At 32.6% G+C, this 15,938-nt stretch overlaps 1 protein-coding gene across 1 annotated transcript; it reads right to left on the bottom strand.

Moving 5' to 3' along the window:
• Window positions 1–2,853: 2,853 nt before the first annotated feature.
• Window positions 2,854–4,287, bottom strand: LOC121785810 (dof zinc finger protein DOF3.6-like). The gene is made up of 2 exons (XM_042184254.1): window positions 4,134–4,287; window positions 2,854–3,943 (listed from the first exon to the last, which is right to left on the bottom strand). The coding sequence occupies exons 1-2, from the start codon at window positions 4,182–4,184 to the stop codon at window positions 3,062–3,064; spliced, it is 933 nt and encodes a 310-aa protein (XP_042040188.1). The 5' UTR covers window positions 4,185–4,287; the 3' UTR covers window positions 2,854–3,061.
• Between the last annotated feature and the right edge of the window lie 11,651 nt (window positions 4,288–15,938).

The raw sequence follows: 15,938 nt of genomic DNA, 5'->3' as shown, positions 1-15,938 counted from the left end.
TGTCTATGTTAAAAATGAAAATAAATGGAGCACCTGTTAAATTGCCGGAAAATCATGAATTTTGGTCAAATTCCGGTCTATCCCTAAACTTTGAAAATCAACTAGAACAAAATGTGAAGTTCGCATTTGCTATTAGTTATCCAATGGTACAACTTTTTGGTGAAATCGTATGTGATATGGAAGCCGAACAATCATACATTGATGTTACTATTGACGAATTAAACAATTTCGTCTATTAAACAATGTTAACAGTATATTACACATAGATGGCCAGAATTTTTCGACATATGATAATTGAAAACAAATCAGAACTTCTTGTTTTTTTTGGATGATTTTTAAAGTAGCCCAGAATTTAGCCAAACTTTATGGATTTATTTTGTAAATTTTCCCATAAATAAATAAAGAATTTAACATGAAATTCCTTCGACTTGTTGTCTTCATGATCTCTCACTCGTCCTGTACGTCCATTCAACTCTTTATGTGACTCTCTCTCTCTTTCTCTCTTAAAGCTTTAGAAACTTTTATGGGGTTTTGGGACATTGAATGCTTTTTTGGGGTTTTGGAAATGGAAGGAGAGAATGATATATGTGTGTGGAATTGAGTGCGCGTGGTCTTTTAAGAATCTTGTCCGATTTTGTAGAAAATACAAAACATCAACACATATTCTTGGCAAAATAATATTGGGAAATCATTGTAAAAAAATGATCACATTATTCATAAAATGTATGTATATGTAAGTATTGATTGTTAAAGCCAAAAGGGTCATAGTAATAATTAGTATTAAAACAAAACATTATTTCGACATGATCTGAGTGAGAAGTTTCCTAGGGAGAGTGAGCACAGCTAAATTCTAGGTAGATTTTCTGATGAGAAATTTCAGAAATTTGGTCAAAAGTGAATAGTTTGAATTTTTCTAGGTATTTTAGGGTACGATGTAATCCTTAGGTAATTATTGGGTTTCTAGGCATTGAAGTTTGAGCTTTTGTTTTCGAGAAATATTTTTTGATGTTGTTTTACGCTTTGTTGAATATGAAGTCTCAAATGAAGCTAATGTACAATTATATTTAAATCTATATTTAATAAAAAAATATTATCTGAGCTAGAATTAGAGTTCATTATTTTTGCCTATATATATTTGTTTTACCATTGTATCTTACACCCGAAAATTATATGGTGAAATCTATAGATTGTCTTCGCCGCCAAATTTATGCGTATCAAATTGGGTAAACAATTCTTTATGTTTAGCCTTTTATATTGGTGATCTTATTTGTGTTTATTTCCTAATAAAACACACTAGTTCAAATTTGTTTAAAGATTAAATGAGTAAATTAAGTTACAATGTATACTAATTAAGTTCCTTTATGGCAATATTATACGCTCAAATATACAAATATTTCGATCGGAATATGGAATAGTTAGATTCTACATCAATGTATATATACGTTTTAATCTTCATACACAGAATCTTTAAAAAAAATCATTGGTTAAAGGGAGCACCAAAAAAATCATAGTAATACTCTATTTTTATCCTATTAAAACATGTTCTTCTCAAACAATGCCTTTTAGTTTTGCGACTTTCAAACCAATTAATCGTATTCTTAATTTAAGTTCTTTAAGACTATAGTTTTGATAGAACAATGAACATTGTCACATGTGGAGTGATCAATTGCTAACTTGTCATTTAATTGCTAACTACAACTAATTTAAGATCATATGATTTTAGTAAACTTGTGGTATACAATTTGCCACATGTAATTTTCATTTTTATTAATTAAATCGAAAAAGATAAAAAAAAAAACTACCAAATTAGGGTTTTGGATGAAAATGTCAATATAGTGTTTCGAAAATATCAATACAATGCTTTGAGAATGTTAACACATGACTTATATTGACATTCTACATGTATTATATTGACATATTTTACATACTATGTTGACATTTGTGTTGTAAGAAAAAATTAAAAAATTTCAATTTTTTTCAAATTTTGACGTCGGAACATATACAAGTGAGATCTCGTTAGAATCCTTATGAAATTATCTTTAATTTGAGATATGTTGTGCGAAAAAATAATTTAAATCGAGAAATTTACATGCGTTTTAAAGTTATGAGATATTTTTCAAAAGTTAGTTACAACTAATTTGTTCTAAATTGACCTTAATACCCTTATTGACATTTTTTGTTGATCGTATTGATATTTCGAAATTGATGATCTAGGCCCTTAATTTGAATATCTAATGGCTATTATTTAGTTGTAGTTAGCAATTAAGTATTGAGTTAGCAATATAACACTCCCCTTGCCACACAATATTGATGAATGAATTTGTTAACAAGCCACATATGCAAGATATAATCAAAATACATATAAATAATATATTCTTCCCCTTTATCTCTACACGCAATTAATTAATGAGCTCACTTAGAAAAAATAGCTTGATTGTTTTAATAAGTAATTACATTATCATCCATCAAATATTTTTACATTTTTACACACATTTGTACTAATAGCTTGCCAGTCTGAAAATTGTGCACTCCATTAATGAAAAAAGGAACTCTATATCTGAAAATACTTCCTCAATTGTAATTTTATCCTACATTTCAATCAAATGTGATTTATAAAATCTAAATTAAAATAAAATCCTTGTTGTACGCTATAAAGTTTGGAAACAAGAAGATAAGGGGGAAAAAATTACTACCCTAAAGTCACATCTTATAAAAATAGTAAAAACGTCTTTTAGTGACATCACTTATTCGATTATTCAGTAACCGAGTAAGGATGCTACACACATACATTTTGCTTAAGCGACGAACTAGTGTGCGTGCGGGCGTGTGTTTTTCTCTCCGGTCACACATTAATTCAATTGAAAACCATATAATCAATATCTCCATTTCTAAGAAAGCAAAAACTACAAGAAATCACACATTCATCTAAACATTAATCTCAGGCAGTACATATCAAGTAGAAATATTAAGCTAATTAATGCTCCAAAAAACCCAAAAATAAATTAAAAACCTACCAATTTCTAGGGCTTTTTTCAACGAGAGAAATGCTCGAGATCATTGATTACAATGGAGTGCTCGTCGAAGAAGAACTGAAATTGGAGAGCTCTGTCCAATTCGCGTTGGAATTCCATTGCTCATTTCCCCCAATTCCTCCCATCAATTGCCTCGACAGATTAGGGTTTTCCTCCATTTTCACCGACGCCAGCTGAGTCAGAAGCGAGCTCGAAAACTTCGGCCGGCTCGCTTCGTGACTCAGAAACCCTGCCTCACTACCGGGAAACTGATAGTTCCCCGCCTGCGAGGCCTCCAAACCCCCGAAAAAGGGAAACTGCTGGACTTGCTGCATACGCCACGGTTCAATGCCGCCGCCGACGCTAGACAGAAGCGACGCCATCGCCCCGCCTTGGAACCCCATCTCGTGGGCCCCGGCCGGCGGGTAAGTCAAGGCCATGTCGCCGCTGAAGCTGTCGGTGAGTTGACTCAGCGGCGACATGAACCGGAGAGGCTGGAACTGCGGCGGCACGCCTGCGCCGGCGGAGGCGGTGCTCGCGGAGGTCGACGTGGCGACCTGGCGGTCGCCGCTGCCGGCCGGGGAGGACTTGGACTTGCTCCGCTTGTTGCGGCGGCAGCCGCCCCCAACGGGGACGTTGCGCAGCGCGCCGCCGCGGGTCCAGTAGCGGCGGCACGTCTTGCAGAAGTGCCGCGGCTGCGAGAGGCTGTAGTTGTTGAAGTAGCAGAACTTCGTGTTGGTCGACTCGCAGCGCGGGCACTTCAGGGACGAGTCCGGCATCGGCACGTTGGCGATGCGCGCCCGCTCCGACATCGTGCCGGGCCGGATCGACCCCTGCGCGGTAGGAGGCGGGGGCGCCTGCGCCCCCGCCTCATGTCCTGGGAGCAGATGGTGGCTTCCACCGTTGCTCCCAATTATATGATGATTTTGTGGCTGCAAAAAAGGGAAAGATAATGAAAAACAAAATTAAAAATGTAACAAGCAAGTTATGAAAAATTAAATTAACAAAAGAAAAATCAAGAAAAGGAGATGGGAATATTTATCTTTAGAAATTCTTGCTTTATAGGCTAATGATCTCATGAAAGAGAATGAAATTAATAGTAAGAAAAAAAGAAACCCTAACCTGATGCCAATTGTTAGGATCAAGATAAGGAGGAAGTGAAGAAAAAACCATGGCTTCTTCTCTTTTGTAAGTGGAGAATCACATCAACTAGAAGCTTGGTTGAGAGAGGAGAGGAGAGAGAAATGGAGAATGAGAATATAGGAGCTAAAAATAAAGCAGGGAGCTTTATGCTTGTATATATATAGATAGATATAGAATATATACAGTGATTTTCATGGAAATAAAGCTATGTTACTAAATTGTTTTCACTGTCTAGTTTGGTATTGTTGGTTGCTTTTTAGGGTTTCGAGAGGTTGGTGTTTTATTTATTACTTAGTCTTTAAGCTTCTTTTTGTGGTTGCTGCATGGAGAAATCTGGTCTTATTTGCCACGTCATCCATGTTAGAAATTCCCACATTATTATATAAAAATATTGGAGCATATGTAATGTTCCATTACTATGTTAATGTGTTTCAAATGGTTTGAAAACTTTTGGAATAGTGAATATACACCTTTAATAGAAGAACTGTTTTGAATAAGTAGCTAAAGTCATAAATCAAGAGAGTGGGTAATTTAGTCCTTAATTTACTCTTAGTTATTGCATTAAGTTATTTTTTTTGCTTAAGACAAGAACAAAACGGTAATTTTGGGGTATTTTATTATGAAATAGTGAAATTGGATATTTATTTTGGGACAATATTCATTTTTTTGACTAACTATGGACACCTAAAACAAACAAATATTATACATCATTGTAAAGTGATAACTGAAATTGTTATATGGATCTATTGGTTATCACCTTTTACGTTTTAAGACGAAAAAACATGTGAACTTCTATCATAGTACAAGATCGGGTTTTCGATTTGAAACTGAAAATTGACGGACACATAGTACAAGAGCGGGTTTTCGATTTTACTAAATTTGTCGGTGCAGATTTCGCAATTGATTGTTTTTTAGCATTTTTGTTCTCTTAGTAAAAAAACTTCTTTGTTATGAATATTGGAAAGTCCATGTCATGTGGCTTAACAGATTAAGATACTAAACGTTTTATTTTTTCTTTAATTACTTATTTTATATTTAAAGAGGTGCTCTTATCTTTTACTTGAAATATGGTTCCATGCAATTGTGTACAAAGGAACAAACACTGGTGTTGCTTTTTTCATGCAATAAATAAGTATATTATTCATAAACTAGTAATAGATTGTATAGAAAATTGAAATAGCACATAAAAAGGGGGGAAAAGGCCAATCTTGAGGAGAGTTGCTTTGGAGGAAATAAACAGTGTGTCCCAACCTTATGAAACTTTAATTTCTTCTGTCTACATTTTTATTGGCTACCCCACCTCCACTTTCATAAATATTGCCAATTAAATTCCTTTTTTTATATATTATTTTGTAATTTATTACATCATATAAAAGTATATGAGAAAGATCTTAATTTACTAGAACTGTATAAGAAACTGAAAGTAATGTGTTTCATGTTTTCAGTGTAACGTTAAAAGTAAAAGGGGTTCTATATATGAGAAAAATAGTTACTACAACTTTAAGTTACTTTAATCAATTCAGTTATGAATAGAACCGAGATCATAAGATTATTTTTTAATCAAATAAAAATTTTGATTGTGAAAATTTAACATTTTTTTTCCGGCATCCAATGTTTCTTTCTTCTTCTTTTTATGTAACTCAAATCTAGAACTAAGTTTCATAGAAACTTTTTATTGGGCTGAGCCCACCATATTTATTTGGCCCAATATAATACCTTGTAAATGTTATTTGAATTTTTATGGAGTATTTGGAATTTGCCTCTTCGTGTCAGGCTAAATTTTAATTTTGGTAAATTAAGATGTGTAGAAGGATGGAAAGAAAAAAATACGATGCATCATGTTTTAAGAGAGATATGTTAAAATTAGATCGAAACATGATAGTTTTGTATTGAATTATTGCAATGAAGGCTGAATTGTATTATCATCGACCTTAATTCGTCTGAATTTCTTACATTTGTTCCAATTCCCCAACCAATTAAGCTAAGTTGATGCAATTATCAATACTGTAAAAAAAATTCAAAAACTCTTAAAGTTTACTGATTTTGGTTATTATTTGCTGACAGAACTTCGGATCGAACAAAGACAATCCCATTATGCCAACGTCTATCTTCTTTTGATAAAATTATATATGTGCCTCAACGTGTTTAGTACCACTATGTTAAAACGATTACCTAGATACTACTCTTAATTTTGGTGAATCTCTTGAACTAGGCTTCAGGTGATTGTTTAAAACCATATGGTGTCCTCCTTTGATCCAACAGATCTCTCTACATCCAAAATCCAATAGTGTCTTCATATATAATTCCTTATTCAACTCGTCATATAAGAAAGCATTCAGTGACATCGAATTGGTGAATGGTGAGTTCTTTGTATATTGGAGTATGAGTAAAGGTTTCTAATATAATCCTACTGTATCATTTTTACACACATCGTATCTCTTTCATTTGATTCACAAGTCTTCGTTTGATAGTAAATATCTGTCAACATGAAATGACATTTTTACCCTTCATGGAAGTTTGACATTTTTCTCAACGTTTTCATTCATGCTCTCATCGCATCCTTCCAATATTTCGACATTAGAGCCTCTTCTATTGTCCGTGTAATTATTATTATTAGTATTAGTATTAGTATTATTAATAAACATTATCACAAAATAGTAGAAAATCCAGCAATCGCTTTCAAGATGGTTCTTGCTCCACAAATAGGCTGTCGCCGCGTATTGGAGTCCCACCAAAATAAATAATTGGGCTTATCAACAATACATTATTTAAACAAGTGGCCTCCAAATTGCTTTTGTCACAATCACTATGGAACATGAACATTTTTGTGTGGTCTCCAAATTTGTACGAATTATTCACCTATGTTGGCTAAAAGGGATAAAGAAAAAAGATAATTATCTTTTTTTTCCAAATTGTCTTGTGTCTTAGTATATAAACGTATAAAAAAATAAACTCAATTTGGCTTTTTATAATTGTGTAATATGGCTCCGACGGCGACTTGTCACAAATTTGATACTTTTCACTCACAAAAAAAATAAAAATCTTTACATGGTAAATTTATTTCAATTTTTAAAATATAGTATCAATTTTATCCCTATTTGTCAACTTACTGATTTTATCTCAGTTTATGAATCCTTTCAACTAGATCAATTTCTATTATCAGATCTCACTTAAGGGTGAAATTATGACATGACGTCCCGGAAAATGATCTACTGTATTATTTTTCTCTCAAAGATAAATTTTGTTTGGAAATATATTAAATGTTTTTATTTTTAGAAACAATTATCTCAAAATAATGGATTAAATTAATACGAATTGCAAAGATTAGCATATAATTGGTAAGTTGAAAAATCTGTGATAGAATCAATACAACCACTAAATTATTGAATATATGAATTGATAAATTTCAAATTTTGAATTGAAATTGATAAGCTAAATCATTAAATGACATGATCGATTCGATCAGTATTCCTGAAAATAGTTTTTTTTAAGGGTAAAATATTGATTTTTGAGCCCATATAGTGATCCCTTGATGGGCCGAAATTAACACGTTCTTAACAATTCTCATTTAATAGGTTTCGCTATTCAATAATTGTTCTGTCATCATACACAATTTTTATTTAAATATTTCACATATTCTATTTCAAAATAAATAATGACTCGGTTGACTTTTTTAGCTTCATCAATTCATTCAAAAGATTACATTCGGATAACACCCAAATCAAAATAATTGTAAAGGCGACTTTTATTAATCCATCTATCGCATGGGTATATTTGTCAAAGCGGCTGACCAAATCCGAGCCACCGGGCCATGAAAGAAGACGATCCGGCTCAATGGATCGAGATAAATATCCGTAATTAGACCGGTAGAATGTGTACGTTGTTGACACCACGTTCAAGAGCTTATTTATGTTGAAAACGTGAAGGAAATAGAGAAGCCTCAAGCTTTTCATTTCCTAAGCCTTTTGGCTTTTCACTCCCAAGGTAACCTCCAAAATGTTTATGAGGTGCCTTATTGCCGAGACTCTTCATGTAGGTACTCCTATCCTATAAATAGGTGGAGTTTTGGGAGATGATAAACACAAAAACAAAACATTCTATCTTCTCTCTAGCTCTCAAGCATTCTAGTTTGCTTTTTAGGAGCATTGTCTAGCTCAGTTCTCGGAACTCCATCAAGTTCGCCGGTGCCTAACGGGTTTGAGGTGCTTCTACACGCTAGGAGGAAGTCGTTTTATCTTTGGGGGCAATACGCCATTCCGTGAGCACTAGCCGGGGCGTAATTTGTCTTGCGGAAAGAGGGCTTTCCTCGACTCGACTTATAAATTTGGTTTGCTTTATTTTCGTTGTAATTTTCATTCCTCTTTTTGTTGCAAGTTTCCTTTCGATTGTAATAGTTAGAGTACCGTCTGTACACGGCTTGGGAATTTCTTCCCATTATTTCTAACAATTTATCGTGTGAAAAACACTTAAATTGATTTGTTTTTTTCTCCTCTGTATCAAATTTTATTTTATCGTGTTACGCATTAAAACCATCAAACATTGTTGGTACATGCAACTTGATAAGCATTACTAGTTAAAGTATCAAACACTTGTATTTGGATCTAGATCTTGATCAATCTCGTAACGAAACAAGTTGGAAAATAAGACTCCCCGTTCAATATAATTATATCAAGTAATTGACCTAAATGAAAGTCACAGGAAAGTAGGAAACATGTTATGTGGAGAAAACACCTGAATCTGAAGAAGAGGTGATATCTGATTATCCTAAATTTTGGGAATCTAGTTGCAATTAGTTTAATCAACTTGATTAATAACTAATTATTAAAAATTAACAATAATTCCAGTGCGATCTTACAGCTTCAGATCATGTTCTTTTCCACAAACTAAGCATGTGGAGGAATTAATTAATTAATGTTTAATTAATGGGGCTGTCGCCAAACGACACGATTACAATCAAAGACTAATTACAGATAATTACTACCTCAAAATGACAAAAGGAATGAGTAATTAGCAACTAATTAAGTGTTAATCCTAATAAGACTGCACTTTTCAAACGTCCCATTGTGCTTTTCTGCTTTTTTTTATGAGAAAGAAAGTAATTTCACGTGAAATTAATGGGTATTTAATGGAAATTAATGTGGTGCTTTTTTAGTTTCATTGGTTAATGAATATTGGACTTTCGTAAGAAAGTACATCTTAATTATAATACCAATAGATAATGGATATTTTATATGTGTATTAAGGTGTCAGTTTGTAAATGTCAGCACATTTGTAAATTGTAATTATTGATGCATTTTATGTTACAAGTGTGACAATCTCAAATTAGTTGACGTCACATAAATCTTTTATCAGATATTTGTCACTATAGGTAAATCTAGTATTTGAAGGTATATCTTATAGTGAATAGTTGGCGGAGTAGTTAATTTGCCCTTCGTCTAAAATATTTATTTTTGGCATATAAGATTTTATACTACATTATTTATTATGTTAGGTGGATAATAAAGAGAATGGTGTTTTTGTTTTTGAAAATGTATCATTTTTAAGTTGTGTATTCTTAAAATAAAAATATGTCACTTTGATATGAGAGTGTATATTTACTTATTAACTAGCAGAATCAGTTTTAACCTTATAATGGATCTTTAATCGAGATATCGAAAGTGATGGCCGATACAAAAAATGAAACTCTTAGGTTGGGTCTAACACAGTAACAAAAGTCGTAGTTGGGGTCGGAATGTAGGGCTTTGTGGCGGTCATTGTTAACAATGGATGATGGACATAGTCATAGAGCGAAAATGAACTGAACTCTGAAAGGTTGTGGCAGAGTTGTCGCGTTGTGGATCGGTGATAGCTCTATATGCCGACATTAATGGAGCTTTCTAATTCTCATAGGCTGACAGTGAGATCAATCAATCCTTTCAGCCCCACATGGATCGGCCAATGATCCACATACACAGGTATTATAATGTAGTTCTATATTATATTCAGGTATAATAATGTAGTTATATATTACATATATAGGGTTCAGAAATTAAATAAAAAGTAGTATTACAATTTTTTAAAGTTCAATGCTATGTCACACTTCTAAAACAGTATAGATCGAGGTTTATTTATTAAAGCATAAGGTGTTACTGTACCAAGTGCTTTTAGCTGACAACCTTAAATCTCTAACACTTGTAAAGCACTTGGAATATAGTATAGGAGGAATATTATCATTTTCTAGGCTTGAAAGAAGAGAAATAAACATTTGGATGATGACTTGTGTTGCATTTGTACCAACAAATGTTGGTGAATGCAAGATTGATAGATGAGTTTGACTCCAAGCATATATTCAATATATCAATAATCATTAAAGTAATAAATAATGTTGAGATTTGGGCTATAGTATTATTGTTCGACCTTTGTAGAAGATGCACCTATAATGATTCGTTAAATAGAGGAAAGAGGAAGGCGAATAGAAGCAAAGGGATTTTGGTGTTTGAGAGAGCAATTAAGTCAATAAAAAAGAAATTTAAAGAGATAAGAGAAATAAAATGGACTAGTTAAGCTAATGTATGAATAAGTCCCCACATAAATTTAGATATTTAGTTAATTTGGAGCTTGGTGAAATTAACATATATGATGGGCTTTTAAGAAATGTAGGTGTATAATTTTGTTTACATTTATCTCTGAAATAGATAAACAAGTCATGAGAGAGAAGGAAAAACTATAAATGTTGGCGATTCATTGTCTACCTTCTATAACTACTTTCACTTGCTTTTTTCTAAAACTAGAAGTCATCATATGACTTGTTGGTGTCTATTTTAGCATGTTCCACAAAATTAAATTTTTTTTAATATTTGGTAAGTTTATCTCTGTGAGGTGTGTTCATTCTCTATTAATAATACTTCAATTATGGTTTATTTCTAACTTTCTTCTATAATACTAAATTTGCATTAATTGAGACTCATATTATCCTCAAAATCTCTATTTTTATGGAAAGGATAAAATAAGATAGTACATATCTTGATAAAATAGGATCCAAAAAAGTAGACATTATTTTCTCTTCTTATCCCATTTGTATATTATTAGTATAACTAATCAATAAGAGCCAAGCATTATAGAAAAGCCAATCCACTTTTCAAAAAGAGAGAAAAAAAAAGTCTTATCTACGGCAATTAGTATTAGAAACCATCAAATGTTGCCCATCAAGATTCATTCATAGAGACGTGTAATACTTGAATAATACTACTCTCCTTAATTATTGCAATTTAATAATGGGTTGGGTATCACGCACCCGATTTTTTTGTCCAACTAATAATTTGATTTGTATATTTTATTCGTTTCATGAGACTTGTTTATAATTGGTTTGTAATATTTTTACTTGTTTATGTGTATTTAATTTCAAAGCAATTGTGCAGTTTGCCGTTTGGTATATTTTATTAGGGTAGTGATCAAGATATAACTAATCTTAAGTGTATAACTAGAGAACAAATCTCAGCCACACATCTTAATGGAACAAATATTATTTAGTTTAATAATATAAAATAGGAGAAGGGTATTTATGGAAATTACATTTGAGATTTAAACCTGCGATCAATTACGCAGTTTTCTTCTTTCTCATTCCAAATCTGCGATCAAATCTCCTTCCAAATTTCCTTCCAAATCTGATCACTTCATCCAAATCGCGATTCCATGATCTGTGATGAAATTAGGTGTGTTTGGTTGCAGAGGATAGGGTGAATTTAATAGTTGAATTGCTCAAACCGGGGAACCGCCCTAGGAGGATGGTGATGTTGAAGGCGGATGTAGTGGTGATGGTGGTAGAGAGGAGGATAATGGAGTCGACGAGGAGGAAAGGGCGGCGCATTTTTGATGAATTAGTCGGAGTGAGTTTTAGTGATTCTGTGTTGCAATCATCAGTTGATGCAAATGAGTGTGAGTGTATATATACGTTGCAATCATCAGTTGATGCACATCAAAGCATAAGAATTGATCAATTTTCACTTTCACATTTAAATTGTTTGATTTGTAATCGTTAATGTATTGTAAATGTGGGAAAGGCAGCTTCTTGATTTTCGAAGAAATTGTACAGGAGGTGAACTTCGTTTTCCTCTTTGTAGTCTTGAATTTTTTTAATGTACATAAAGCTAAAGTGACTAAATTAGAAATATAGTCAAGGGTTTTTATTGGCATTATTGATGGACTTAATTAGAAATTACGTACTATAAAGGTGTAAATATGGACGCTATAATTGTGGAGAATTGGATGTGTAGCTATGCATGTTTGATTTTTGAATAAGCTTAATATTTTGGAAATTTTGAATGATCTTAAATTTGGGATAACTCTATAAAAATATGGATAAATTCCCATATCACGCTTAGCATGATTTTACTTCACTCTTGTTTACAAAACACATCACTCTTAGCATGAATTTACTTCACTATTGTTTACAAAAAACATCACTCTTAGCATTAATTTACTTCACTCTTGTTTACAAAAACATCACTCTTAGCATGATTTTAATTCACTCTTATTTACAAAACACATCACTCTTAGCATGGTTTTACTTCACTATTGTTTACAAAACACATCACTCTTAGCATGATTTTACTTCACTCTTGTTTACAACACACATCACACTTAGCATGATTTTACTTCACTCTTGTTAACAAAACACATCACTATTAGCATGAGTTTACTTCACTCTTGTTAACAAAATACATCACCCTTAGTATTATTTTACTTCATTGTTGTTTACAAAACACATCACTATAACATAATTTTAATTCACTCTTATTCTGATTTTACTTCACTCTTGTTCACAAAACACGTCACTCTTATTCTGATTTTACTTCACTCTTGTTCACAAAACACGTCACTCTTATTCTCATTTTACTTCACTCTTGTTCACAAAGCACATCACTCTTATTCTGAGTTTACTTCACTCTTGTTCACAAAACACATCACTATTATTCTGATTTTACTTCACTATTGTTCACAAAACACGTCACTCTTATTCTGATTTTACTTCACTCTTGTTCACAAGACACATCACTCTTACTGTGATTTTACTTCACTCTTGTTCACAAGCCACATCACTCTTACTTTGATTTTACTTCACTCTTGTTCACAAAACACATCACTCTTATTCTGAGTTTACTTCACTCTTGTTCACAAAACACATCACTCTTATTATGAGTTTACTTCACTCTTGTTCACAAAACACATCACTCTTATTCTGATTTTACTTGTCTTATTCTGATTTTACTTGACCAATAGGTATAATAAATTCATATCTGAGTCTTAAGCTTGGAAACAAACCATCTATAAATCTAACTACTTAAATAACGTGAATAACAAAATACGCTTGGATAGTAAATCATACATTAACAAGTTGACTCCATAGCACTCGTCGAGAGAGAAAGACAGCTCAAACTAAAAGCAATAAACTAAAATCCAGTGCAAGTAATAACGGTAGCTGATTTCCCTAAGAAAGAAACTAATTTGCAAAATAGCAGTGAGTTCGAATGATTTAAAAAAAGCAAATAAATGAGTGTTTGTCCTTGCAACTATCCATGGTTACTGAATTGCAGCAATACAATTCTTCCCGAACAGTAGCAGCGTTGAAATGAATCTTCGACCATTGTCTAAGAAAATTCTCTCCATTGTGATATGTGGCGATGTGAGTTCTGCGTCGAATGTGTAGCAGCGTGGATTCCTCAACCTGAATCTGCCCTCCCTCTCTTCTTATGTGTGGCGGCTGATTTTGGAGCCAAATTGAGTTATACATCCTACTTGGATCTCTCTTCCTGAATGCCCTCCTCCTAGAACAGATAGATATGATTTGTTTAAACCCATCACCAACACCGATTACTCCGCCATGAAGCTCGCCAAAATCCCCAAGCTCTTCAAGACCAGGAAATCCCCTTCCGTCTCCAGATCCGACACCGATCCGCCTTCGTTCAAGAAATCCCCTTCGGTCTCCCATCCACCTTCTCCGGCGAGTGGCGGAGATCTCCTCGACCTTCACCTATCTAAATTTGGCTATGCAATGACCATTATACCCTGCCTTGTTATTGTGGAGTAAATTTGTGATTGAGAGAACTAATTTCTCCTTTAAATTCTAAATTCTAAAATTACTTGTATTAATACTAGCCCTTGATTTCTTAATCTTGTGGCTATGATTTGTTCTCTAGTTATTTGGTTAAGAGGTGTTTGCCATAGATCACTACCCTATTTTATTATCTATTTCTATATCTTTGGTTAAATAATTAAAGATTATGTTATTGAGAACGAGTGGCAAAATCAAGTCCCTCAAATATAGTATTTATTTTAGATGGTTATTATATGTAAAATATAAAATTTAAACTATAAAAAGGTAATGACTATGAATTCAATAAGCAACTTCATACAAGTCCTAAGCAAGTCGAGGAATATTCCAACCCCAGTCAAGCCAAAATCACAAAAACAAGAACAAACAAAACTATCAAAAACTAAGGAAATACTACAACAAACACAAAATTCATCAACAAATCAATTCAAATATAAGACTCTTATATTCATTCCTAAGCCAGAGGAAAAAACAGTCACAAGACAAATTAGTGTGATTTTTAGGTGAACTCAAAGTGAATCGATTTTAATTGAATTAGAATTATGGCTTAGTCACATTATGGTTGAATATCATAACTGTCTTTTCATATTATGACAATATGTCTTTGTATTCATGTTGTATGGTAAAAATATCCAAAATCATTATTCACATGTTGATTTTGTTTGGTTGGAATATTGGTGTGTTTTTCAATTTTTGGTTTTGCGGGTTGAATTTTAACTGCTTGTCTTCAACCTTGCTCGTTGCATGCCGGCTCGATCCTTTTTTTAATAAATAAAAATACAATTATGATGGATACTAGGTGCATTCATATTTCGACACGAAATCTGTATTGATAAATTATGTGAAATGACCAATTAGTGTATGGGCCATCATATGCGCCAAATAGAAAGAAAGAAAAAAACAGTATGATGGGGGATTGACATGTGAATTTTCAAACAATTCAACAGATGCATGAACTTTCAATATTATATTTTCGATTTTTTATTTCGGGAAAAACAAAATTTGTTGGTGTGGGCCGGTTTGACATAATTGTATTCATGGAGTCTGGAATAAAATAAGAATACAAATCCATAACATGTGATTTAGATAATTATTTATGGTTGTATTTGATTCATTGTGTAAGAAAATAGCATGATGTTGTATTCAGATTAACACGTTCTTATAAAAATTAAATTTGTATTGAATTTTATGTTATTATTTTTAAATTATGTTAATTTAAATTAATTTTGAATGCTATTGTTTTTTATTATTATTATTTTGAATTTATTGTTTGATTAACAATTTGTGTCTAATAATGAGAGAGAGAAAAATATTTAATCGATATAGGTAAACATTAATTTTTCATCCACTGAAGATGTTTTCAGCCAAAATCAATTGATTTGAAAAGATAGCATTTTTCAGCCGACCTTAAGAGTGAGACAAGAAGTCATTAAGTTGAAGTAGGATGGATTAGGGTTGGCTAAATATATCGAAATACCGCACTTATCGTATCGAAAAAATATCGGAAATATCGAATTTGCGGTATGCCGCAAGTTGCGGTACGGTAAAGGTATAGATTTTCCTATACCGCAAATTACCATATATACAATATTTGCCAAAAATTCGATATATATGTTGTATTTAAAATTTATATAAAAAATAGTTAATATGTTAAAATCACTAACCCTACTTTCATAATTTAGTTCAACCGCCCC

This window comes from Salvia splendens, chromosome 22 (assembly GCF_004379255.2).
Source record: "Salvia splendens isolate huo1 chromosome 22, SspV2, whole genome shotgun sequence".
NCBI lineage: Eukaryota > Viridiplantae > Streptophyta > Magnoliopsida > Lamiales > Lamiaceae > Salvia > Salvia splendens.
Note: the sequence above shows the minus strand (reverse complement) of the source record. Positions and strands in the feature narration are given on the sequence as shown.